This window comes from Taurulus bubalis, assembly GCF_910589615.1.
Source record: "Taurulus bubalis genome assembly, chromosome: 3".
Lineage (NCBI taxonomy): Eukaryota > Metazoa > Chordata > Actinopteri > Perciformes > Cottidae > Taurulus > Taurulus bubalis.
Genome location: NC_136591.1, coordinates 1,178,221 through 1,202,538, shown reverse-complemented (window position 1 = coordinate 1,202,538; position 24,318 = coordinate 1,178,221). Strand labels below are relative to the sequence as shown.

General features: G+C 40.6%; 1 protein-coding gene across 1 annotated transcript; it reads right to left on the bottom strand.

Moving 5' to 3' along the window:
• Nucleotides 1-2,148: 2,148 nt before the first annotated feature.
• On the bottom strand, nt 2,149-23,813 carry LOC306734558 (adhesion G protein-coupled receptor F5-like). The gene is made up of 36 exons (XM_079215917.1): nt 23,778-23,813; nt 23,644-23,689; nt 21,817-21,969; nt 20,372-20,536; nt 19,819-19,968; nt 19,556-19,726; nt 19,377-19,403; nt 19,068-19,220; nt 18,720-18,890; nt 18,430-18,597; nt 15,020-15,190; nt 14,730-14,897; nt 12,738-12,908; nt 11,612-11,653; nt 11,350-11,391; nt 11,191-11,226; nt 11,044-11,082; nt 10,872-10,916; nt 10,733-10,768; nt 9,971-10,006; nt 9,824-9,862; nt 9,652-9,696; nt 9,513-9,548; nt 9,027-9,133; nt 8,873-8,931; nt 8,645-8,784; nt 8,356-8,568; nt 7,658-7,864; nt 7,415-7,552; nt 7,138-7,313; nt 6,033-6,197; nt 4,544-5,932; nt 4,372-4,413; nt 3,660-3,722; nt 3,397-3,463; nt 2,149-3,317 (listed from the first exon to the last, which is right to left on the bottom strand). Exons 3-36 carry the CDS (start codon nt 21,908-21,910, stop codon nt 3,250-3,252), a joined length of 4,839 nt encoding a protein of 1,612 aa, XP_079072043.1. The 5' UTR covers nt 21,911-21,969; nt 23,644-23,689; nt 23,778-23,813; the 3' UTR covers nt 2,149-3,249.
• Between the last annotated feature and the right edge of the window lie 505 nt (nt 23,814-24,318).

Sequence of the window (24,318 nt, the reverse complement as noted above, 5' to 3'; positions counted from 1 at the left end):
GGTGTTGACAAGAACAGGCTGAAAGAGTTGGGACCCGAACGTCCGGATTTAAAACTTCAGCAGCAAAGCGCTGACCGCGGGAGCTTCTCCTCAAGCTATATGCTAACCGGAGCTGGTTAGCTGGATGCTAAGTGTGGAGCAAAGCAGTGGCTCTGAGCAGCGAGGAAGCGCCGGGCTGTGAAGGAAGATGAGCTTGAAGGATCGCTGCAGAGGTGAGTGTCAACATCAGCAGATGCCTGTGTTAGAGTTTAATGTTTCATCTTTCACACAGCAGGACACATGCTGGACATTGTTAGCTTTGGGTCGATATCATATCAGACTATAACTTTATCTAAAATACCAATTCAACCCTGTGTGTGTGTGTGTGTGTGTGTGTGTGTGTGGCCATCAAGACACACAAAACATAGTTTTTTGTCAACTCTGATTGTTGGCTTTTGTCTGTAGTATGAAGCCTGGTTGTAGTAGATATTCCCCACATCTTATCTGTCTCTCTCTATATTTATCTGTAGGTTGGTGACACCATACTTGGACACACCAGGGAACGCTTTGCCTTCAAAGACCACCTCACCAGTGCCTCCTTACTGCAGGGCCCCAGTTTAAATGTCTTTACAAGCAGTGGGGCCTACTCTGTCAAACACCCAATGTAACATGTGATGTCTCTCTTTCTGAATCTATTCTGCTCTAAGCCTCTTTCATGTGAGGGTGTGGGCACCTCTTTTATTCTGTAAACCTCTGAAACCCAACCCAATGTTTCTTAAACCATTCTGCTCTGAACCTCTCATGCCCAAAGTTACAGTTTGTTGATAGTTGTTATTGGACAGTGTTGAGCACTGTGTTGTCTTGAAATAAAGCTTTGTTTTTTAGAATATTCTACTCAAAACCTCTTTTGGTTTTGAACATTCCTGCCGACGGCAATACGACTTTACAATAAGTCACCGCTTGCTAGATCCTCTGTGGATTAATTATCACTGTACACGTGTATGCTATTACACTTCACATACATACTTTGCATTTTGCACTATCTATTGTTTACATTTAATTTGCTTAATTAATGAATACACTCTGCACATATATTTCATTCAAGTTATCTATCTATCCATCTATCCATCTATCACAGTATATTGTCCAGGCTAATCTACTGATGCAGGTGTGATGCAGCTCAGTCTTTAGGTAGAAGGATGGTCGGCTACAGGATACCGACCGGAAAATTGTTGACTCTTTTATTAACCTGAACTCAATGTTACTTGATTGCGTGCCCTCAATCCATAACAATAAAGTGTCTTTATGTCTTTAAACAAAAGAACTGGGAAACATCTCCTTCACGATGCCTGGTGGATAATATAGCTAGCAGTTGCAGCAACAAAGCATTATGTGTAGGCCTATTGGCTTTTATGATTGTAATAAGTATTGTATATACTGTATGTATACATCATTTTCACATGAGGGCATGACTTTAATTGTCCAGATTTGTAATTAACATTAATACACCAAATTGTGACAGTCACTTTCTCCCTTTTTAATAATTGCCTGATCATGTCCTCTGCAGGGAGGGGCTGAACCCTGTTCATGTCAGAGCTAGGAACGTAGTAGTTCTGACGTAAATGAAGTTCAATAATAATTGGTGTGCTCATTGGTATGGATGGGTTCCCACAGATAGATTAAGATGTCAGAAGTAATTTAGAGATCTTGTATTAATGCTATGTTCATTATTGGTGTGAATTTGGAGGCTTGCTAGATTTAGCACACCCTGTATTTATGTACTTTCCAGTTAGGTGAGGCTGAGACGGTAAAATGCCATTCCTGTGGCTCAGTGGTGGAGCAGGGTCGTCCTTAAATCAGAAGGATCCCGGCTCCGCTAGTCCATGTCGATGTGTCTTTGGGCCAAATTGCAGGCTGTTCCTGTGGTGTAAGAATGGGTATGAATGTCCTGATGGGCAGGTGGCACCTTGCATGTTCATGTAACACCACCGGGGTATGAATGGGTGAATGAAGACATGGAGTGATAGAAGCACTTTGAGTGGTCGGAAGACTAGAAAGCGCAATGAAAGTGAAAGACCATTTGCATAGCAACTTGTTTGGTGATCTTTGTCTTCCGTTTAATTTAGTTTTAGTGAAATTCCAGTAACATTTTTGCTCTTTTTTTCAGTAAACTTTTTGTTAATGAATGCCACTTGTATGCACTCCTCCTGCTTATCAACCTGACTCCAGTTTTCCAGTATCAAACGAACTCATTGACATAATAATTTGACATTGACCATCAAGAAACCATTTTTTCTTTAAAAGTCTTGTGATGGATAGTGGGCTCATTTGTTTTTATTTGTGACGGATTGATTATTTAAAGTACTCAACATGAAAACATGAAAGAATTACTCCAATCTTGTCAGTGTTTTATTTATAATTTAAAAAAAGAAATAATAAAAAGAAATCAACTGTTCCTTCACAACTCAAGATACCGTACACATCATTGAATAGCATTTTTTTTTGGGGGGGGTACTGCATAACTGGTTTGTTAGCCCTAGACCAAATGTCAAGGGGGGGGGGGGGGGGGGGGGGGGGGGGAGGGCAAAGTGCAAGGTATGCCATTTCCCTTTGCCTGCTGTGAACATTCATTATCAAACTGCACTACTACCAAAACTCATTTACCTCCAAAATAGTGCAAAATATATTTGCTGAAATAAAGCCTGCAGACTGTGATTTCCTCTTCAATTTAGTGATTAAACAAAATGTAATTTGCTGAGCGCAAGTTCAAGTGGGAAGTTAAGTGAATAATTTATCAACGCTTTACTATACAAGTCCATTTACTGTTTTACCATTTACTTTGTTTAATCCGTTGCAGTTACTTTTCAGATAGATAGGCATAGAAAAGGTAATGGTGATTTAATCATGAGAAACCTAGAAACTTGTCAGATTCACCTAAAGATAATAATGTATTACATACAAAGTCATTGTTTCAGAGTTACTATTGCGGGACATTCAGTAATTAGAAGTTGCTTCTTTACTTGTTACTTCCTCTGGCTTGTGTGCTTCTTACCAAACCAAAAAAACTTTAACTTTACAAAATTAGCAGCACAAGGCATAGGTTTCAAAAATAAGATTTCAGTTTCACGTTAAGCTTGCTTTTCTAGAGCTTCTCATTAGAAAACTGGGAACATACAAGTGAACTACATACCTATTATTATAAAAATATCTGGCTGATCTTTTGAATCAGTAATGAACTTAATTGTATGTGAACAGTTTGAATGCCTTGACTCAGATATTGGTGAATGACTCCGATGCACAGGTGTTTGAGTTTGCCGTTTCTGACACATGATAGATATCTGAAAGACAAACAAAAATAATTGTTAACAGCTAATTCAAATGGAAGGAAACACTTAAAAATGTAAAACAACTACTTGCATCTTCTTCCACGCAGTCGATTTATCCAGTTTAGTCCACTTTGAGAGGAAATGCCACCACTTGTACTCTATGGTATACAAAAAAAAATGCATGTAAAATCAAGTGATTGCAGATAAGAAAAGCATAATTGTTATTGAGACTGTTTGATTAAAAGGCCTTTAGAGTCATCTACGGGCATGACTCATTAGGAACAAAGAAAACCTGCATGAACTTAAACGAGTTAATGCAACAGTTTGGGATAGAAAATAAATAAATATACTTACTCTTGTTGTATTATTTGAGCCTGTGCTTGATGTTGGTGATTTTCTTGCAAGGATGGAACGAATCTACAGGCACAATCATATGCATGTCAATGTCACAATTAACATTGTGGGGAATAAGCTTACTCACTTTCCAATGATGTGCTCTTAAGTGAGCTTTAGAGGTATTGATTGACAGATTTTTAAACTTTGGACAGAGCCAGGCTAGCCACTGTCGGTCTTTATGCTACGCTAAGCTAATTGCCTCCAGTCTGTAAGCTCCATACTCAAGCCAAAGTTCTACTTTTAAAGTAAGCGAGGGTCTGCAAGAGTCCACATGATGTACATGTTGTCTTCAGTGGGTGTAGGGGTATCTGCAATGTGTTGCTAAACTATGAAAGTACAATGAATTGATGTAGTATGAATTGCTAAGTAGTAGTAAGTAGCTTCACATCAGCCAACTACAACAGTGAAAAAAACTGCTTCATCATGATAATGTAATCATATAATATATAATCATATCAATAACATTGATAGGAAACCTTCTGCTCCATACGGAGTACTTGTATTGTTGATACTGTAAGTACATTTTAATCACAATACTACTAGTACCATCATTTGATAATAATGTTTAAATGCATTTGAATACTCCCTCCACTGCTGCTCATCTATCTCTCCCAGAAGCAAATATGTGCATTTCCGAACATGTCAAACTATTTCTTTGAAGCCAACTTACCTTTGAATCAAACAGTGTCCCGAACACTAAAATGAAGAAACCCTGAGAAACGATAGATGAGATACACATGTCTTTAGAATTGGAAGGACGGAACACAAAGTGTTGCATTACACAAGAATACTGCCATGTTAATTATTACATTACGACTGTGTATTTCAATGGTGGCAAATACCTGTAGTGAATTGAAGAAGGCAAAGGCAATGTGGATTCCCGTTCCTGATGATATCAGGGTTCCAATTCCTAAAGCCCAGGTCAGTCCGAATAAAGGAGTCAAAATGATCACACACCTTAGAATGACGACCAGTGTGTGTCTTTCATCGGTCTGGGCGGCGTCTCCCACACCTCTTCTCAGCATTTTGAACAAGACCACGAGTACGATGACAATGTTGATGGCAACTATAGTCAAGGCAGGTATCACCAAGGCCAGCAGGGCATGTGTGTCAAACCAGTTGAGCCAACAAGCATTGTCTTTCCTGATGTATCCATTTCCTGGTGCTGTGACAGCAACAGTAATAACTGCTATAATCAGAGGGCACCCATAGCCTAATAGGAAGCCAATGCCCAACATGGTTGGCCTGGACATGTGGGAGAAGACCATGACAGTCCGGTAGAAGAGCAGTAGGCCTGACACCAGCATCCAAAAGAACAGAGCGAGGTAGAACAAGTGCATGAAAAATGTTGCTGTGCTGCATGGTCCATCTGGAATCTCAAAGCCCTCCCCTGGGTTTTCGAGGGGTTTTTTAGCAAGAAAGGCTCCGATGATGAAACAGATGTCAGCGATCAACAGAGACAAGGCAGTGTTAATGATGCAAACATGACGCATGAAGGCAGTGCTATTTCTGGTAACGGCTTTCCAAACGTATCCTTCAATTATTAGACATATAACTAAGCTTGCCAGAGATATTGCAACCCCAACATAAGTGATTATATCCAAGGCTTCTCTCACCCCTTTTGGAGGGAGGTTGGTCGACATCAGAATTGAGAAGGAGGTGAGGTGGTTGCAGTTGCAGGTTACCGTGTTGTTTATGTCCGAAATAAATGTACAGCCCTCATCATCCCAAGCGCCCAGATTGCTAAAGAGTGTAAAGTTCCAGAAGACGCACTGTGGGAATTCTGACAGCGAATTGTTAAGCTTCGTGTAGCTCAGACTAACATTCAAAATTATGGCATTTACTTGGGCTATCACGACGGCACCGTTGATGGCATTATCAATGACAGTCTCATTTCTGGTGGCATTGGAAATGTTAGAGTTGGAGTCCCACGCCGGCATAACATTGTTAAGGGTAGGAAAGACGATGGTGGTGAGGAAGACGTTGGTAAGGTTGGTGGGTGGTATGTGTATGATGATGCTGGAATTCAGATTTGCCGTGAAGTTGTCGTCAAATTTGGTTCTGTTTAACAGAATCCGGTCAGTTGTAAAGTCAAACTCCCCGACCAATCTATCAGCGAGGTTCTCCAGTGAAGCCAGTAAGCTTGAGCTTGAATTTGCCTTTGCATTCAGAAATGCCCAAGACTCACTTGAATCATCACCAATGATGGCATCAACAGTATCAAGTATACCCTGCAGATGAAGAGACATTTCAGTGTGAGGATGCGATCTCATTTAAAAAGTACACACATAACCTTTATTAAGAGGCTACAGAGGAGAAGGTTCAACCTACCTCTATGACATCTTGAGTGACGTTTCCAGTAATGTTTGCAATGTTTTCTAGGATGTCCACGATAGCGGATATGGTTTCAGATGAATTAACAATTTCATTTTGTTCCTGTCTGACAGTCTCATTTAGATTGGCCACAAAAGCTGCCACGTCTGACTTAACCAAATCCTAAAAGAATGAAACATTAAAAGCACAAAAACATATTCATGACATGCAGAACTGTTGCTTTCTTGCCACTAGAAACAAGAGTGAAGGGCAGGCTAAAAAAAAAAGGTCTGGTCTTAAAGATGTCTCAGATCTTTTGGACCCAAGCCCAATCTGAGTGCTTTAATATTGGCTATCTGCCATACTGGGTCCATCCCATATTTACTTGAATGTTAATTAAATATGTATCTCACACATTGGACTAACAGCTGTAGCCTAGTGCATCTGACACACCTTAGTATTCAAAATGTTCTTCATCCAAATACTGACGGCCCTGGGTTCAAATTGATAAACTCAAATTAAATGAGTTTAACTGGGCGAGTGGGGTGTGGAAGGCTGCAGTAAAATGAGGGACAAGGGACCACTACAATCAAGAACATAATTTTCCTCATAATAGCTTTCACTAAACATTGTCTCATACAATTTGGTCAGGACATCCACAACTGCAAGTCTGAGACTGTATAGTACCTGCACGTCAGCAGAGACCTCACATGGCAGAAACAATCAGAAACATGTATACTAGTAGAATCATCGGTAACACTTTATAATAACTGCACGCTATGAAGCATTTTGTAATACTTCATTTACAAATGGGGAATCCAACATTTATGAAGTGTGGAACAATGCTTTATAAATGATGAATTAAGTGTTTACTCATACTTAACTACTTGCTTTATAGCATGCAGTTATTATAAAGTGTTACCGAATCATCAATAACCAGTTGTCTTACTGTATGTTTAATATAAAATCCACAACCTGATTAAAACCAGGATACAACATAACACAGACTAGTGAGCATGTCACGGTACTGATTGACCAACTACTACATGATGTTATGACACAGAACAGAAGTTGAGTGAAGTTGAAGCAACATATTTGTGAAATGGCATAATTGATCCCCTACCTTCGAATTAATTAACAACTCGTTGATTTGTGTTAGGATGCAGGTGTCCTCCAAAAGTGTCCACGTTCCTGATACACACTCCGCCCTCTTGAACCCTTCTTGACCTTCATCACATCTTATGATTGAGAAGTCTCCTTCTTGTCCAGCCCCATACAGATCATCGTTACAATCAGCAGCTTAATCAGAGTAAAATACTCAATTAGTGTCACCCAAAATGATGGCAGAAAAAAAAACGTCTAAAGTACAGCAAATTCGCATTTTAAGAGTTGCTACTTACCCCCTGTGAAAATGTTCATCATTGTTTGTTTTTCATAGGATGGATCATCGACTTTACAAGTGAAAGTGATCGGAGAGCTGCAGTCCGCTAATGTGTAACTATACGTGTTGCAGTTTTCTCCATTTCTAAGGACGTTATCTGTGAACGTTTAACAGTGTTGTTCAGGACAGAAACTGTAAGAAGCTGAGTCCAGCGTTCCAGTATGGTCAGATCGAGTCATTTTCAACGTCATTTGCTACTTACCAGAGGATTTTTCAGCTTCTCCTAAAAGCCACTTGATCGTATAGGGGCGCTGCACACAACATTCAAGAGTTATTATCTTTCCCACCTCACATGCAACATTGATGACTCTCTGCAGTTGTATATTGGGAGCTTGATAGATTTCAATTGCTTTTTCTGTTGTTTGTCTGAAGGATATTATTTCGCCCGTCAGATTACATTCGTAAAGTCCTGTGATCAAGAGAAGAAAGTGTCAATGATTTCAATTGTATACTGAAAACTTAATAAATTGTTTTAACTGTCAACTTTTTATTATAGCTGTGACTAAACCTTTTGAGACTGATTGATAGATTAACATTACTTTTTTGGATAACTTGTGGCTTTCTGGTATTGTACCGGAAGTAGGAAAACTCCACTTTCTGGGTCCTTATGGCACACACTGGCGGATTCTATTGCTTCGATTTACTTAATTTACTATCAACACCTAACATATAGATGCCAAGTATTTCCTTAAACAAGCAGAGGAATTAATTTATTTCATACTTTTTCAATAAATTCCCCAAACTATAATGTATCTGATCTCAATTCACATACTTCTGAAATGCAGAACCCAGCTTTGAGTGGTCTATAATTAAGTAACTACTGCTTTGTACAAATTGCAAAGTGATTTCATGGTTATTGACTTCTTAATAGTAACACACATTCAGCTAGCCTAGACTTACCACTATCACGAGGGATGATGTTCTTAATTGTAAGGTTAGAGCTCACACGAAAATGAGATATGCTAAACCTTTCCCTGTCTGTATTAATTTTCGTTCCATTATGTGTCCACTCATAAGCGTTTATGTTTCCCACATTCACATCGTCATGATTACACATCAGTATCATGTTTTGACCAGTGTAAGTGCGGTTTGGTAAACCGAGAGGAGTTGGACCTTTGGAGAAAGGAAAAGATATCAGTTTGGAATCAAGTTTTACAAATGAATGACCGTCTAGCTTTTATGAACTTACTAGTGTACGTTGCAGTAACTAAGCCAATAGGAGGAGCTACTTCAACTATTGCTATTCTAAAGTTTGTGTTTGCACTGGCCACTTCATCCGGAATAATTTCAGTTGTCTGAACAACAAAATCTGCAATTGTGCTTCCGTTTCTGTAAGAGCAAACACAAGTTAACGTTGTTGTGTAAAATGTGTACGGATTCCTGCTTCCAAAGGTTTCTGACGAAAGAATGCCAATACCTGAATCGGATCACAGAAACACTGAGAAGCCCAGTGATGTCTGCATACTCTCTTTGTAACTGTGGGAGAGATGTGGTTAATAACATCAACATCGGAAACTGAAAAGAACTGAAAATGCAAGACCAATTGGATATGGTGTTATCGATGCACTTACCACGGGCTTAATCTCCTCTACAAGTTTTGTGTATGCAGCACTTGATTTATCATCTAAATCGTCTGTGTATGTCCTGTTTAATTCGATGGACATTATCACATCGAAACCTGTGTATTTAAAAGAAATAAAATACATTAGCAAAGCTACGAATACATTTGTTTCTTGTGATTCAAAGAAACTGAAAAAATCTGGTAGAAAGGAAACAATAAATTATCAAGTCTGGATTTGTTATTTCGATGCTTAAACAATCATTTGTACAACACGTATTCGTTGCAATTGTTGTAGATATTGGGGTTACTGCTGTTGTGGAAGCATGAGCTACTGAGTCTGTATTGACTGTAAGGTTTTACTACATTTGACCTGTGCACATATTTCACTATCACTTCATTATCATGTATGTTAACCTGCAGAATAAAACCATTGAAGACAATAGCTGCGTTGTTATAACAAGGAAGGGTGATGTAAGCATTGTTTAGTAGCACTCACTCATTGGAGGCGCTGTAGTGTTCACAGTAGGTGGAGCTGAAAAGAACATTGTGTGTTAATGTGTTAATACTGACAATGACAATGATTCAAGTCTGGATTTGTTGTTTCTATGCTTCAACAATATTTTTCCAACACTTACTCGTTACAGTTGTTGTAGATATTGTGGTTCCTGCTGTTGTGGAATCTGAAAAGAAGATTTTATTTATTTAACTGAAAAGTGGAATCCTTGAAGTGAAAATATATTACAGAAAGTATTTCAACAAATGTCATCCAGGAATGAGTTTTCCTATCAGTTATTTCTAAACACCTACTGGTAACATTAGCTGTTGGTGTAACAGCTGGCGTTGAATCTGGAAAACCAAAAACATGGTCCAACAATGTGTTAGTACTGACGATACAAATGATTCAAGTCTGGATTTGTTGTTTCTATGCTTCAACAATAATGTTCCAACACTTACTCGTTGGGGTTATTGGGGCTCCTGATGTTGTGGAATCTGAAAAGATGATTTTATAAGAAAATATATTTAACTGAAATGTGGAATCCTTGAAGTGAAAATATATTACAGAAAGTATTTCAACAACCAGAGATTCACATTTCTAAACATCTACTGGTAAAGAAAGCTGTTGGTTGTGATGTCGTGTTCAGAGACATTTCATAACAGTGTGTTACTGCTGACAGTATAAGTCAACAGTATTCTAGCCCGAATTAGTTGTCTTTACAACATTTATATTGCACTTTAAGTGATGCATAGTTTAAATACCAAATACCATGGTGTAACTACCAGGTTATAAGCATGAAGAACAGATTGTTGTTGGTGTTGTGAAACCTGTGTAGTGTTAACATCTGATGGATCAATTGTTGTCCAATCTGAAAAATCAATATAATGTTGAATGTTTAAAGAAAACATGTTTAAAGTCAGGAAAGCCCTGAAGGGTTTCAAGCAAACATTAACCAGAAGAGTGTTGCCAATGCTTTGTATCTCACAGCGTCATGGTAACTGGAGTTGGTGTAGTTGTGTGTGCTGTAGTGCTGTGATGTATGGAAGCATGAGCTACTGAGTCTGTATTGACTGTAAGGTTTTACTACATTTGACCTGTGCACATATTTCACTATCACTTCATTATCATGTATGTTAACCTGCAGAATAAAACCATTGAAGACAATAGCTGCGTTGTTATAACAAGGAAGGGTGATGTAAGCATTGTTTAGTAGCACTCACTCATTGGAGGCGCTGTAGTGTTCACAGTAGGTGGAGCTGAAAAGAACATTGTGTGTTAATGTGTTAATACTGACAATGACAATGATTCAAGTCTGGATTTGTTGTTTCTATGCTTCAACAATATTGTTCCAACACTTACTCGTTACAGTTGTTGTAGATATTGTGGTTCCTGCTGTTGTGGAATCTGAAAAGAAGATTTTATTTATTTAACTGAAAAGTGGAATCCTTGAAGTGAAAATATATTACAGAAAGTATTTCAACAAATGTCATCCAGGAATGAGTTTTCCTATCAGTTATTTCTAAACACCTACTGGTAACATTAGCTGTTGGTGTAACAGCTGGCGTTGAATCTGGAAAACCAAAAACATGGTCCAACAATGTGTTAGTACTGACGATACAAATGATTCAAGTCTGGATTTGTTGTTTCTATGCTTCAACAATAATGTTCCAACACTTACTCGTTGGGGTTATTGGGGCTCCTGATGTTGTGGAATCTGAAAAGATGATTTTATAAGCAAGTATATTTAACTGAACAGGGATTCACATTTCTAAATATCTACTTGTAAAGATAGCTGTTGGTTGTGATGTCTGTGTAAGGATTGTTTAAAAGCACTCACTTATTGGCATTGTGGGCGTTGTAATGTTCACAATAGGAGTAGCTGAAAACAACATTTTACAAACTGTAAAACTAATTTGTAGCAAAATTTATAAATTGAACGTTGAATGTTTTTACATGTCAAGATTGTAAAACTAAGAATACATTACATTTGTTGAGGGAACTGTTAAATCTGAATAGACCGTTTTAACAATAATTGTTAAATCTTATTTCTAAATACTTTTGTGCTTGTCATACGTTGAATACTGTCTTCTCAGTCTTACTTGTTGGTGGTGGAGTTGTTGTCTTAAAACACACCGTCGAGTCTGAAAGCAAGAAGAAAGAGAGGAGCCGCTGATGAATATGTACAAATATAGAGTAATGTAGAGATTGACACGTCGAAGGTAACTACCACTGTACTTATGAGTTATACACTTTAATTTCTTGACTATAACTCGGGACATCTTTCCGGATATTACAGTTCAACAAGTGGAGTCATATTTCATTTGAGGAAAAGACATTTACAATTATTGCCAAACTATTTCGACCCAATTCAAAAGAGCATGCATTAATGTTCCTGACCATTTTTACTCTCATTTCCATATCACCTTTTAATATATTGGATCAGAAAACCAGCCATTTAGAAGATATATATATGTTTGATAAATCACAACTTTGTGTTATGCATTTGTCCATCCATCCATCCATCGTCTTCCACTTATCCGGGGCCAGCTCACATAGGCAGCAGGCTTAGGAGGGTATTCGAGACGTCTCTCCCCAGCAATACTTCCTGGGGAACTCCAAGGCGTTCCCACACTAGACGAGATACATAATCTCTCCAGGGTGTTCTGGGTCTACTCAGGAGCCTCTTGCCAGTTGGCCGTGCCCAGAAAACCTCAAAAGGGAGGCGTCCAGAAATCTGGAAGGTTGAGCCCAGCTACCCTACGAAGGAAGCTCATTCTCATTCTTTCGGCCACTAGCCAAAGCTCATGACCATAGGCGAGGGTCAGAACGTACATGGACTGGTAAATTAACCACAACATTCCGGTACCTCTCATGTAACACTACTGATTCTGCCCAAACCACCTGTACATCTCACCCTCCATTTTACCCAACCACCACGTGACACTGAAGATGCATGCCAGCCAAGACATTCTAAGCCTTCAGCATCTTAGGTTTTGAAAGAACAGCTTTAACTTGGGAGGAATTGGAGGGGGGGCACTTTGCTTCAGCAATGACTCGGCTTTCGGGGACCAACATATCAGCTGCAACATCTGTATGAGCGCTGAGCAGTGTGCTCCCTACTGGTACTGGAATCTCTTTAAGAGCACTGGTTTTGCTAAAAGAGTTTCTACAATGAGACACATCATATTCTGGCTTGAAAGCAGTAACGACTATGGACCAACTTACTGAGTGGATCAGCAGGCTGGCAGTATTGTCCGTCAGGAGGAACGGTGTTGATGCATCCACATGTGTCCTCAGTGGTGTTGTCACAGGTCCCGTACTCGACACAGTGGCCACATGGCCAACGATACTGGTCCTCACATCTGCACTGGTAACCACCGCTGCTCGGAGAGCAAACTGGAGACCATCATATACAATGTGTAAAACATGTGCATGTGGAACACATTTCAAAGACATGCATTTTTATATTAATAGAGCCTTGAAAACCTGTAGAATATTTGCAGTTATACCAAACAAAGTTCATTATCTTAACTCTCTGAAATCATTGCGTGCGGATCTGCGCTATACGATACTGCCGTATCTATATTTTGTTGCACTATTACAGGCACGGAGGGAGGTCACACAGGGTGTGTGGACCCGTGCGGAGCTATTTTAACCACTTTGACGAGAAAAAAACGCGCTTTATTAACGGTTACTTTAATTGGTTTAAACCGTAGATCTCTTCTCACAAGGGTTACGGTATTGTAGCAATTTAAATGAAGTCAAACAACAATGTGGTTGCGGAGATAATTAAGGTGTCGTTTTTAAAAACCTTTTTTTTTTTTCGAAAATGAGGCGCTGGGGGCTTGGTGCGCAAACAGCGGATACTCCGTGGAGCAAGCCTCCAACCTCGCTGTTGCTACGTCATTAAGTCCAAATCAACAACCAGTCACATTTAGTTATAACAAAACAATCCAACAAAACCGCGGCACTAAAACACTGCACACACACACGACATCTCCAGCAGCTGCTGGCACTTTGGTGAGGGCAGAGGCGCAGGACCAGTACCGGCTCCGGCTCGACCAGCAGCAACAACAGCGCTGTGGCTTGTTTATGATTAAATACGACTGCAGATGTAAACAAAATGAACACAACCAGCATTTCACTCACTACATGCCCGTAACCCTCTGTGCGGAAGGCGTAATCAGTAAATCCACCAGCAAGTCCGTTTCTCAGACTTCAGCCTGAGATTTTAGGTCCTAGCTTCTAGCTTCTAGGTTCTTCTTCTTGTCTTTCTTTCGTTGACAGAAGTCACGCTGCCCCACTGACCAATCACAGCGCATGTTAATGGTCACGCTGGGCCACTGACCAATCGCATGTCCACGGCATTTCGCAGGCGCTGCACGTCAAAGAATACACCCAGCTTGTCAAACTAAAGATTGGATTTGTTGAAGTCCATGACAATCAACCACAATGTCCACTCTCTGTGTACTTTAATCTGCAAAGGCTTAAACTGCTCTGCTGATATAGAGACACAGGAGAGAAACAATCTGATTGGATGAAACTCTCTTTCAAACCAGCTGCAATGGAAGCAGTGCTTCTGGCTGAAGGCAGAGCAACAGAGGAAGACATGAGCTGTGTATGATAAAATAAGCTAATCGAGAAAAATAATTATAATGCATGTCGTGTATTTGTGAAAAACAATGAAATGATAAAATAGCTATAACTTTGTGATTCTGTTGAGGCCAGCAGAGAAGGCTTAGCAGGCGCTGACGGCCACCACTGGTACAACCTGACTGCACAGTCAGGTGGTGAAGTGGAAAAAACACAGTATCAGTCTTAGTGGGCTTCTTAAACTCTAAAGACAACATGTTCTTGCTTTTTGTAACTTCAAAGATCTCTTGACATTTTGCCAGTCAGAGTCATCTGATGATATCATTGAGTGTCATGATTAGCAACTAGTGCCTTTTGAAGTTATTGGTCATTTTGTCAAATATGTTGCACACATCAAATGTGATTAATTCACTGTGAATTAATTAAACATTTGCTGCTAACCGTATCATGGAACTTGATAAATGATGCATGCTAACCCCATTCTAATGTGATGAAAACAAAACAATTCTTATTTTCCAGTGGTTTTACATTAAAGAAAACATACTTATTAATATTATCTTCCATTTCAACCAATAGCTCCTCTTAAATTCTTCTCACTGGACCTATAAAAAGCATCACTCTCACCTGTAGATATATTTAGGTCAGTGACTTGAATGGCGTCAGCGATGCTGACTGGGTAAGAGGTGCTCCTCAGTAGTTCTATGACAGCAGCGTCTGTGGTGTTCAGCTCAATAGAGATCACGTATGTATAGAGGACTGGAGGAGTTGTTGGATCGTTACAGGGGAGGAAGTCTGTCAGGGATAAGAAAGAGAAACGTTTTTGTTGAATAAGAACTAATGCACATGCATACAATGGTTTTACTGTGGGCAATAAACAGGTGTTTTCTCCTCATACACGATGGTGAACAGCTTACTGAGCTCATCAGCAGGCTGGCAGTATTGTCCGTCAGGAGGAACGGTGTTGATGCATCCACATGTGTCCTCAGTGGTGTTGTCACAGGTCCCGTACTCGACACAGTGGCCACATGGCCAACGATACTGGTCCTCACATCTGCACTGGTAACCACCGCTGCTCGGAGAGCAAACTGGAGACCATCATATACAATGTGTAAAACATGTGCATGTGGAACACATTTCAAAGACATGCATTTTTATATTAATAGAGCCTTGAAAACCTGTAGGATATTTGCAGTTATACCAAACAAAGTTCATTATCTTAACTCTCTGAAATCATTGCGTGCGGATCCGCGCTATACGATACTGACGTTTTGAAAATATTATTTTCATTGCGATAATTCTGCACAAAAGAAAAAGAAAAAAATCTCAAAGATTCAGTAGAATTTCCGCTTCCGCTGCCTTCTTCCCGCGAGATCCTACGAGATTTCCAGCGAGATCTATGCATCTAAACGTGTCGGATGACGCATCCAGACCTTCACTGGGAGTCAGAAGAGAAGAGGCCCAGCTAAGAGTTCACCCTGAGTAAAGCTGTGTTGGAGTGGATGGCGGAGCTTCAGCGCCCTGATGATTCGATGAAGAGGACAACGGCAATAAGAGGGATCCATTTGGGATGGGTAAGTGTATTTACTGAACTTTGCAATAGCATGTTTATGTTAGTAGCGTGACCTGTAGCCAGCTAGCGCTGCTGCTAACACGACGCTAGCGGGAGGAGGCTAACGGTAGCTAACGATGAGCTAGCTCCTGCAGTGTTGAATGTTGTCTTGCGTGGCTAAGACTGAACGGTGCATAATCAACTTTTGTCCCCATCACCGTTAACTTTCTTTCAGTGAAGATAGTACGACTAGTAGTGTTGGATCTCCATTCCGTGTTTGTAAGACCGCAACTAACGTTTTACGTGTCTAGACTGAACGGTGCAAATCAAATATTGTCACTATATACTGACTAGTAGTGAATTTATTTTACAGAGAGGAGTCACAGCAGCCAGGGTCCAGGGGACAACATGCAGACTCCCAGTCTGTCTCTGCCTGCCAACAGATCTCCACCACCGGCCGGCCACAACAGCAGCCACAGAGCACATCTTCACCGTATAATAATACATTTGGTTTTAGACCGTTATTTACCTGTATCTTCCATGTTATTCATATATTCCACTGATTTTGTGAACCTAAGACCTTTGGTAAAACAATTTCTAGCACCAAAGCAGTTTGTCCACATGAGTAAAGTTATGTTTTCACAAGAGATATGAAGAATTTCTAAAATCAAAGTGTCACCTTTTCAGCTTTAGGGCCATATTATCACTTTACACTTGTGTCTTATCTCAATGGTGCCTCATTATATAGAGAGATGAGATTGCTCTGCAATTTTAGATGTAAAACACATGGGTATCTATCATATGCAAGTGACTTTAAAAAGGTGAATTTAAGAAATTATGTAAAATCGCGAAAATGACCCCCGACTCCAGAGGGTTAAAGATATTTGATGTCACATTCACAAGAGCATCTGATGCTGCTGAACTCTCCTAACAGCTATGTTTGTTCACTGTGTCACCTGACTTCATGGATTGGTACAACCCAGTGATGGGCTATGCGTTTTCGACCTAGGCCTTCAGTGCCATATAGTCCACATCATGGGCGGGTCAGACCGACCCACTCAATACGGCGTGCTGCCCACTACACGGTGCGTTCATACAGACTGTCATGTGTGGACAGCAGACGCTCACTCTGCTATGCGGACAATTTTGTTGCACTATTACAGGCACGGAGGGAGGTCACACAGGGTGTGTGGACCCGTGCGGAGCTATTTTAACCACTTTGACGAGAAAAAAACGCGCTTTATTAACGGTTACTTTAATTGTTTTAAACCGTAGATCTCTTCTCACAAGGGTTACGGTATTGTAGCAATTTAAATGAAGTCAAACAACAATGTGGTTGCGGAGATAATTAAGGTGTCGTTTTTAAAAACCTTTTTTTTTTTCGAAAATGAGGCGCTGGGGGCTTGGTGCGCAAACAGCGGATACTCCGTGGAGCAAGCCTCCAACCTCGCTGTTGCTACGTCATTAAGTCCAAATCAACAACCAGTCACATTTAGTTATAACAAAACAATCCAACAAAACCGCGGCACTAAAACACTGCACACACACACGACATCTCCAGCAGCTGCTGGCACTTTGGTGAGGGCAGAGGCGCAGGACCAGTACCGGCTCCGGCTCGACCAGCAGCAACAACAGCGCTGTGGCTTGTTTATGATTAAATACGACTGCAGATGTAAACAAAATGAACACAACCAGCATTTCACTCACTACATGCCCGTAACCCTCTGTGCGGAAGGCGTAATCAGTAAATCCACCAGCAAGTCCGTTTCTCAGACTTCAGCCTGAGATTTTAGGTCCTAGCTTCTAGCTTCTAGGTTCTTCTTCTTGTCTTTCTTTCGTTGACAGAAGTCACGCTGCCCCACTGACCAATCACAGCGCATGTTAATGGTCACGCTGGGCCACTGACCAATCGCATGTCCACGGCATTTCGCAGGCGCTGCACGTCAAAGAATACACCCAGCTTGTCAAACTAAAGATTGGATTTGTTGAAGTCCATGACAATCAACCACAATGTCCACTCTCTGTGTACTTTAATCTGCAAAGGCTTAAACTGCTCTGCTGACATAGAGACACAGGAGAGAAACAATCTGATTGGATGAAACTCTCTTTCAAACCAGCTGCAATGGAAGCAGTGCTTCTGGCTGAAGGCAGAGCAACAGAGGAAGACATGAGCTGTGTATGATAAAATAAGCTAATCGAGAAAAATAATTATAATGCATGTCGTGTATTTGTGAAAAACAATGAAATGATAAAATAGCTATAACTTTGTGATTCTGTTGAGGCCAGCAGAGAAGGCTTAGCAGGCGCTGACGGCCACCACTGGTACAACCTGACTGCACAGTCAGGTGGTGAAGTGGAAAAAACACAGTATCAGTCTTAGTGGGCTTCTTAAACTCTAAAGACAACATGTTCTTGCTTTTTGTAACTTCAAAGATCTCTTGACATTTTGCCAGTCAGAGTCATCTGATGATGTCATTGAGTGTCATGATTAGCAACTAGTGCCTTTTGAAGTTATTGGTCATTTTGTCAAATATGTTGCACACATCAAATGTGATTAATTCACTGTGAATTAATTAAACATTTGCTGCTAACCGTATCATGGAACTTGATAAATGATGCATGCTAACCCCATTCTAATGTGATGAAAACAAAACAATTCTTATTTTCCAGTGGTTTTACATTAAAGAAAACATACTTATTAATATTATCTTCCATTTCAACCAATAGCTCCTCTTAAATTCTTCTCACTGGACCTATAAAAAGCATCACTCTCACCTGTAGATATATTTAGGTCAGTGACTTGAATGGCGTCAGCGATGCTGACTGGGTAAGAGGTGCTCCTCAGTAGTTCTATGACAGCAGCGTCTGTGGTGTTCAGCTCAATAGAGATCACGTATGTATAGAGGACTGGAGGAGTTGTTGGATCGTTACAGGGGAGGAAGTCTGTCAGGGATAAGAAAGAGAAACGTTTTTGTTGAATAAGAACTAATGCACATGCATACAATGGTTTTACTGTGGGCAATAAACAGGTGTTTTCTCCTCATACACGATGGTGAACAGCTTACTGAGCTCATCAGCAGGCTGGCAGTATTGTCCGTCAGGAGGAACGGTGTTGATGCATCCACATGTGTCCTCAGTGGTGTTGTCACAGGTCCCGTACTCGACACAGTGGCCACATGGCCAACGATACTGGTCCTCACATCTGCACTGGTAACCACCGCTGCTCGGAGAGCAAACTGGAGACCAAAACACAATGAATAAGTCAAGCTGAATATGTCATGTTTTTTTTGGATGTGAATTTGAATATTATGGCAGATGTGACTTTGCCCTAACAAAATTAAAGTTTGTTTTCTTCTTTTTAGTCAAGGACAGTACTACAAGTAACCCAAAACTACAGGAGCGGCCATCTTTACCTGTAGAGATGTTGACACCATCGATTTGCACATTGTCGTTGATTTGGAAAGGGTAAATGATGTTTCTCATAATGGACAGCACCAGATTTACTTGATTCACATCTGAGATGTTCACCTCAACAGAAATGACGTATTCATGAAGAAGTGGTGGAGCTGCAGAAAGAAAGAAGGATAGAAAAGAACAATTAGCTGCATTCATTTGATCACGTGGAGAGAAAAGAAAAGCGTTACAGAAATCAAATGGATCGAAGGTAATCGGTCATGCATTTTCTTTTCTGATTGAAACCAGCAGCGTCTTCTCAGCTTTACCTGTTGATGGAGGACACGCCGTAAAGTCTGTCGAGAGAAACAAAATATCTGTCACTTCTCACGGGGTCACGAATTAACTAACACACTAAGTTACAGAAAAGTAAAAATGTAAAAACAAAAGTTAGAAATGATGATTTGGGGCATTAAAACTGTGATCAGAGTGCGACCGTAGTACTCACTTTGATGGTGTACTGACTGGCAGTACTGTCCATCCATGGGAAGAGCTTTAATGCACCCACATGTGCTGGTTGTACTACCATCACATTCCCCGTAGGTGGCACACTTCTCACAAGGCCAAAGGTAGTCATCCTCACATTGACACTGAATCCCAGATTCATCACCGCTGCAAACTAAAGGCAAAAGAATAAAACACACCATAGTTTCTCTTATGAAAAGGTAAACAGTTCAAGATTGACAAATTCTAGCATCTCTGTGTCTTTACCTGTCGTGATATTAGCCTCTGAGATGTTGAATTGGGTGCTGACTTCGATGGGGAAAGGTGTGATGTTCAGGATGCTCCTCAGTCCATATGCTATCTCCGTCGAGGTTCTCACCTCCACGAAGATCTGGTATTCATAAAGAACCGGAAGTTCTGTAGGAAAAGTGTGTAATTAGAAGCTATTTTCTTTGTCCTTATCTTTGTTACGAATCGAGGTCATGTGATGACGCCCAAGCTCAGACTGCGAGATGCAGCTGAAAGCCCTGAACCATCTTAATTCTGACTTTTTTCGTCTTTTTTTTGCACAAACGTAAACACATTACAGCCACGCTCATATATGTGTGTGTGTGTGTGTGCAGTCTTACGTTAGGCCTTTATATGAGATGAGGCCAACTTCAGCAAAGAGAGAAGGTTGAAATGACATGAGGCCTCGGATGAACTAACTAAAACAATACTTAAAGATGCCGCGTTTTCCATATCGAACAAAAACATGCATCTGAAATGTAAAAGACCACCGTTAATAAAAAGCCTCACATGAAGCACAAAGTAAAATCACCTGTCTGTGGCTGGCAGTGCTCCCCATTGGTGGGAAAGCTGTTGATGCAGCGGCATGAGCCTCCCAGGATGCTGTCACAGGCTCCGTGCGTCATACAGATTGTGTAGGACCAACCATACTGCTCCTCACACCGGCACTGGAAGCTGGTACGGTTTGAGGAACACACTGAACCAAACCAAACCAAGTGTTAAAATACATGCAGCAGTTTCATCCGTTTGGTTGAACTACGAGGAACATGAGGCGCAGCTTTCCATCAATCATTCATGGGCCGGCGATGTTTGGCCCCTGGATTTCATTAGTTGATCTTTAACTTTAACCGTGTGTGTGCGTGTGTGTGTGTGTGTGTGTGTGTGTGCGTGTGTGTGTGTGTGTGTGCACAGGAATTGATAGTTCCCCTTTAGTTTGTGTTGTTGTTGTTGACATATACTCTGTTTTCAGCTAAATTAGCGCTTATATTCATTTTATTTATTTTCATGCGAGGAAAAAATAGGCGATACGACTCCTTTTCAACGTGAAGAACGGACCAGAAAACAGGTTCAGGAAACTGGAGAGCGCAGCATCGATACCCTTCCAGATGAACTGCATTCTAAACATTCCTTTATGAGCAAAAGAAACACACTCTTGCTTTCTCCCGGATTTCGGTTGCATTTTCAAACTAAGTAAATTGAATCCAAAAGGCAAAAAATGACTTAGTTATGTTTAAGCAACCAAAGTCCTTGGTTAGGTTTAGTAAAACATCATGCATGGAATGTTCTGTAACTCTGTTATGTTGTTCATTCTGGTCACATGACATCTATTGTACTTCTGTCCATCCTGATAGAGGATCCTCCTCTGTTGCTCTCCTGAAGGGTTCTTCCCTTTTCTCCCCATCAAAAGTTCTTTTGGGGAGTTGTTCCTGATCCGATGTGAGGTCCCGGGACAGAGGATGTCGTATGTGTACAGGTTGTAAAGAACTCTGAGGATAATTTGTGATTTGGGCTTTACAAAATAAATGTAATTTAATTCATTGAATGGTTTGGCTAAAAATAAATAATGTTTTTTATGTGGTTTAACGTTGACTTTTTTATTTAGGTTTTTTTTTTACAGTTTATAAATATTTGATCAGTGCTTATTAAGTAAACTCCATGCCTCTCGCTGCTGTGGGAAAGGGGAAAGGAGCGTATTAATAATAAAAACAGTTTAATGGTGATGCGGGTGCATGACCTCTCCCAGATATCTGCAGTTAATATGTGAGACAATACATTGAGCATTAATGCAGAGAGCTAAGGGGCATTCCTGTGAGAAATAGTAATATTATCTCTAATATGAGAAATGTATTCATGAAAGAGAATAGCAATATGGAATCCATCCGGAGTGGATTGAATGGGTGTAATCCCTCCGTCAAGGCGCCGTGATTCACAGGTTGTCCTCCAGCGGTGTGTCCGGCCAGGAAGCTCCAGTCTCACCTGTGGTGATGTTGATGTGCGTGACGTTCACAGTGGGACCCAAGGCCACGGCGAAGGTGCCGCCGTCCAGGAGGCTTCTAAGGTAGCCCACCATCTCAATGTTGGTAATATTCAGCTCCACGTCCACGTCATACTCAATTGGAGCCGACGCCGCTGGAGGAAAAACACACAACCGGAGGATTTAGGGTTCATATCTCGTTCGGGTTCAGGACCGCTGTCGAGAGACCACTCTGCAGGTAATTTAGACAACGGCGGTTTTTGGTCAAAGTTGGATTTGTGTTCCATCCATCCATCCATCCATTATCAGCCGCTTATCCGGGGTCGGGTCGCGGTGGCAGCAGGTTCAGCAGGCCGACCCAGGCTTCCCTCTCACCCGGAGGGAAGCCCGGATTTGTGTTCCTTAGACCTTCAAATAACTCATTGAATTGCACATACTGTTTAAAAGACCCCAGGGCTCATGTGCAATCAGAGTGTTATTCATCAGTGAGACATTCAAAAGCAAATATCCATCTGGCATTCATTAAATCATCAGACAGGGACATGTTTTAAAGTGGCAGACACATTTCACTGGCATCTAAAAGCTGTCCAACATTGCTGTCTGCTCATACGACAGGAACCCGCTGTAGTTCAATGGGGTGGGAAGCCAGTGAGGAATCGTGTCTTTTTCAATAAGAAAAGCAGTACAGTCAGTGTACTATAAACCTAGCATATATTTATATGTAATATCATTTTCATGAATTCCTTTATCCTGTTTTTGGACATGCTGTGAGTGTCTAGTCTATATTGTCTTTTTTTTTTACCTGCAATACTTTTATAACCATAAAGGGCAGCAGAGACAAGCCATAGACGGATTACTAAAATATTAGCTCCATATCAACCTTGCCATATAAAATGTATGAAAGGTGACTAGAAAAGTCATGTTGAAACCGTTTAAAAACCAATGGGGGATTGGATGTATTGAACACCATAACTAATATACAAGTGAAGTATATGGTTTGGTACATGAGAAAATTAAATGTCACAGATGTGCGCAAATGCAAATGTTTGAGTCCTCGACTGAATGTTCTCTGTTCTAAACCCTCTCTAACTTTGTTCTGCTTCACTTTATCAAAGTCAACCTTTGCAGAGAGAATGTTCACATATTGTGCTATGATTTGGGTTAGAGAATGTTCACATAGTGAGTTATGATTTGGGTTAGAGAATGTTCACATATTGAGTTATGATTTGGGTTAGAGAATGTTCACATATTGAGCTATGATTTGGGTTAGAGAATGTTTACATATTGAGTTATGATTTGGGTTAGAGAATGTTCACATATTGAGCTATGATTTGGGTTAGAGAATGTTCACATATTGAGTTATGATTTGGGTTAGAGTTGGACCTTACAGCTGCATCATTTCAAAGAAATAATCATCCTGAAAGTGATTTTTTTATAGGTGGACCTGAAACCTTTTCATTTTTTTCTGTGTGTCATCTTCATTTACTCTTAACCAGTAACATATAGACTGATATCATCTGAACAAAATATCACATGTGTACTTTTTATTATAACACCAACATTATTCAAATAGCCCTAGTGGTTGCAGAGATACACCCTTTTTAGTTTGGGGATGACTTTTTCGAGGAAAGGGCCTAAAAATAGTGTTCTATTGGTTAAAAGCCATCTAATCACCTGGATGTATAGCTTCAAATGGAAAAAAAACATTACATTATACAAACATTAAAGTTGTATTCATGAATTTTCTCATCTAAAATGAGTTATAAAGCAAATAAGTCTACTTCCCAATATTCATATCATATTCAATCATGTTCATGAACGGCACTCACCATCCCTTTTCTCCCTGGATTCAAAGTCTTCTTCTTCGTAGTGCACCTGAGAAAACAGAGCACACGTTCAGAGAGCTGCTTTGTTATTTATCAAAACCTCTGATCCCATATTTTCCGTTCAGTAGTGGACCTACCGGTGAGACGTGACCTGCGAACCTCCCTGTTTCCAAAACAATAGCTGTCAGTAGAAGGGCTATGATAATACAGCCATTCTTTGGTATTGCCATTACTTTTGAGAAAGGGTGGGAAGGACAGAAAAAAAGAATGATAAGTTCATCGTCTCACAAATAATAATAATAATGCATTTCATTTTTAACTCACTTTTCTTTCAAAAGAAGTGTGCCACACAGCCAATATATAGTAAAGCAAATAAAAGCATACCATAAAAGCCGGTTTACAAGCCGCTACTACCTTCGGTGGTTGTCCCCGCTGTAGCTGGCTAGCGCTGCTGCTAGCTCCCTGCTGCTGCTAGCTCCCTACTGCTGCTAGCTCCCTGCTGCTGCTAGCTCCCTGCTGCTGCTGCTAGCTCCCTGCTGCTGCTGCTACTGCCCAGGTCCCTTCTGCCCGAGTCGGGCGTCGAGCCGGGGCTGGTCCCGCTACCTTCGGTGGTTGTCGGGGGAACTAGCGAGAGCTAGCGGCTGGCTACAGCGGGGAACTAGCGGGGACACCCACCGA

Excerpts from the sequence above, each read along its gene's own strand:
- LOC306734558 (XM_079215917.1), bottom strand. The coding sequence starts at position 21,910 with ATGGTGGGCTACCTTAGAAGCCTCCTGGACGGCGGCACCTTCGCCGTG. Across the intron at positions 14,898-15,019 it reads CCAGCCTGCTGATGAGCTCA|ACTTCCTCCCCTGTAACGAT; the intron begins GTAAGCTGTTCA and ends TATCCCTGACAG. Across the intron at positions 10,007-10,732 it reads CACTACAGCGCCTCCAATGA|ATTCCACAACATCAGGAGCC; the intron begins GTGAGTGCTACT and ends TCATCTTTTCAG.